At 43.5% G+C, this 2500-nt stretch overlaps 1 protein-coding gene across 1 annotated transcript in view; it reads left to right on the forward strand.

Moving 5' to 3' along the window:
* LOC143300400 (b(0,+)-type amino acid transporter 1-like) overlaps positions 1-2500 on the forward strand; it is a 72467-nt gene that overhangs the window by 55159 nt on the left and 14808 nt on the right. Inside the window, exons 4-6 of the mRNA XM_076614035.1 lie at positions 404-682; positions 1221-1346; positions 2247-2346. Coding sequence (XP_076470150.1) covers positions 404-682; positions 1221-1346; positions 2247-2346 — 505 coding nt within the window. The remainder of the gene's footprint in view (positions 1-403; positions 683-1220; positions 1347-2246; positions 2347-2500) is intronic.

A 2500-nucleotide genomic window follows, 5' to 3' on the forward strand; every position in this document is an offset into this window, starting at 1 on the left:
GATAAAAAGAAATACAAATACAAATACAAATGTCATTTCCAGATGGATGAATAAAGACGTATAGTCGTGCATTGTGTTGTATTGTACTGTACTGTATTGTACTGTATTGTATTGCATTGTAGTGTTCTGTATTGTATTGTGTTGTGTTGTATGTATATGCTACACCACATTATGTTGTATTGTGTTGTGCCCTCGTGAATATAATACAATACAATATAAACCTGATCCACAGGTGCCCTCGTGAATACAATACAATTCAATACAAACCTGATCCACAGGTGCCCTCGTGAATAAAATGCAATACAATACAATGCAATACGATACAATACAACGCAATACAATACAATACAATACAACACAATACAACACAACACAACACAACACAATATCCACTGATTCACAGGTGCCCTCGTGTACGCGGAGCTGGGCACTGCAGTACCGCGATCAGGTGGAGAGCACGCCTACCTCCTGTACACCTTCACGGGCGGGAAGAAGCACATTCCTCGAGGTGGCGTGGGTCGGGTACCCTCCTTCCTCTTCGACTGGATCGGGCTGCTCATCATCCGGCCCACCATGTTCGCCGTCATGTCCATGGCTCTGGGAACCTACGCAGTGAAGCCTTTCTACCCGACCTGTGACCCCCCTCCTATGGCTGTGAAGTTGGTGACGGCGGTGGCTATGTGTGAGTTTGTGTTGTGTTGTGTTGTGTGTGTGTGTGTGTGTGTGTGTGTGTGTGTGTGTGTGTGTGAGAGAGAGAGAGAGAGAGAGAGAGTCTATGTGTGTGAGTTCTTCTTCTTCTTCTTTCCGTTACACGACCAACATCGACTTGCCGATGACTCTGTCGTGGTTCATGCATGCTGGGTATTTTCGTGTCTCCATAACCCACCGATCACTGACATGGGTTACAGGAACTTTAACGTGCGTATTTGATCTTCTGCGTGCTTATACACACGAAGGGGGTTCAGGCACTAGCAGGTCTGCACATGTTGACCTGGGAGATCGGAAAAATCTCCACCCTTTACCCACCAGGCGCCGTTACCGTGATTCGAACCCGGGACCCTCAGATTGACAGTCCAACGCTTTAACCACTCGGCTATTTCTCCTGGAGTTATGAGGTTCTATGTCTGTTCAAGGTATAGAATGCTTTCTTTTTATATACGGTGTGTGTGTGTGTGTGTGTGTGTGTGTGTGTGTGTGTGTGTGTGTGTGTGTGTACACAGGTCTTATCGGCGTGCTGAACTGTGTGAGCGTCAAGGTGGCCACCAGTGTGCAGAATGTGTGCACCTTCACCAAGGTCGGGGCTCTGATCATCATAGCCATTGGCGGCATCGTGGAACTGATCAAAGGTAGGAGGGTGCTCTTTCGTTTGTTTGTTTTTTGTTTGTTTTATTTTATATCTTTTCTCCCTTTCTGTATGATGATGTGGTGGTGGTTGTGGTGTTGGTGGTGAGCAGGAGGAAGAGGAGGAAGAAGAAGATGGTGATAATGATGATAGTGATGTTGGTGGTGGTGGTGGTGGAGGTGAAGAAGAAGAAGAAGATAATGATGATGATGATAACGATGAAGATGATGGTGGTGGTGGTGGTGGTGGCGATGATGATGATGATGATGATATGGTGGTGGTGGTGGTGCTGATGATGATAATGATGATGATGATGATCATCATCATGATCATCATCATCATTATGATTATGACTATGATGATGATTATCATTATCATTCTTATTATCATTCTTTTTTATGATGATAATAATAATGATATTATTATTATTATCATTATCATTATCAATTGTTGTAGCAGCAGCAGCAGCAGTAGTAGTAGTATTCATTGATTTGTTTATTTGTTCTTTCGTTTATCTAACTATTTATTTATTGATTTATTTATTTATTTCTATTAGTAGTAGAGTAGTAGTAGCAGCAGCAGTAGTAGTTGTAGTATTAGTACTAGTACTAGTAGCAGTTGTAATGATACTTGAATAACGCCTATCTTCAGTCAGAAACCAAGCTGTAAGCGATTTACGAACATGGTGTGATTTGCACAACAGGCTGTTGCCCATACTTTCTGGGTAGAGTTTTTAGTGATAAGCGAAATGCAGAGACAGAATCGGATGCACGGATTCATATGATGAGGAAGGTTGTTCCAGATATGGAGGAGTAGCAAAGAAGGAAGAACACACATTATTTATTTAAGCAGCAGCAACAACAGCAGCAACAACAGCAGCAAATGTATGTCTTGTGCGTTGCAGGCAATACAGAAAACTTCGAAGACATATTTGGCGACACTTCTAACTCAGCGGCAAAAGTGGCCATCGCTTTCTACAATGGCCTCTGGGCTTTTGATGGCTGGTGAGCTCTCTATCTGTGTGTGTGTGTGTGTGTGTGTGTGTGTGTGTGTGTGTGTGTGTGTGTGTGTGTGTGTGTGTGTGTGCGTGCGTGCGTGCGTGTGTGTGTGTGTGTGTCTGTGTGTGTGTGTTTGTGTTTGTGTGCGTGTGTTTATGTG

The sequence above is a fragment of the Babylonia areolata genome, chromosome 26 (assembly GCF_041734735.1).
Source record: "Babylonia areolata isolate BAREFJ2019XMU chromosome 26, ASM4173473v1, whole genome shotgun sequence".
NCBI classification, from domain to species: Eukaryota; Metazoa; Mollusca; class Gastropoda; order Neogastropoda; family Buccinidae; genus Babylonia; species Babylonia areolata.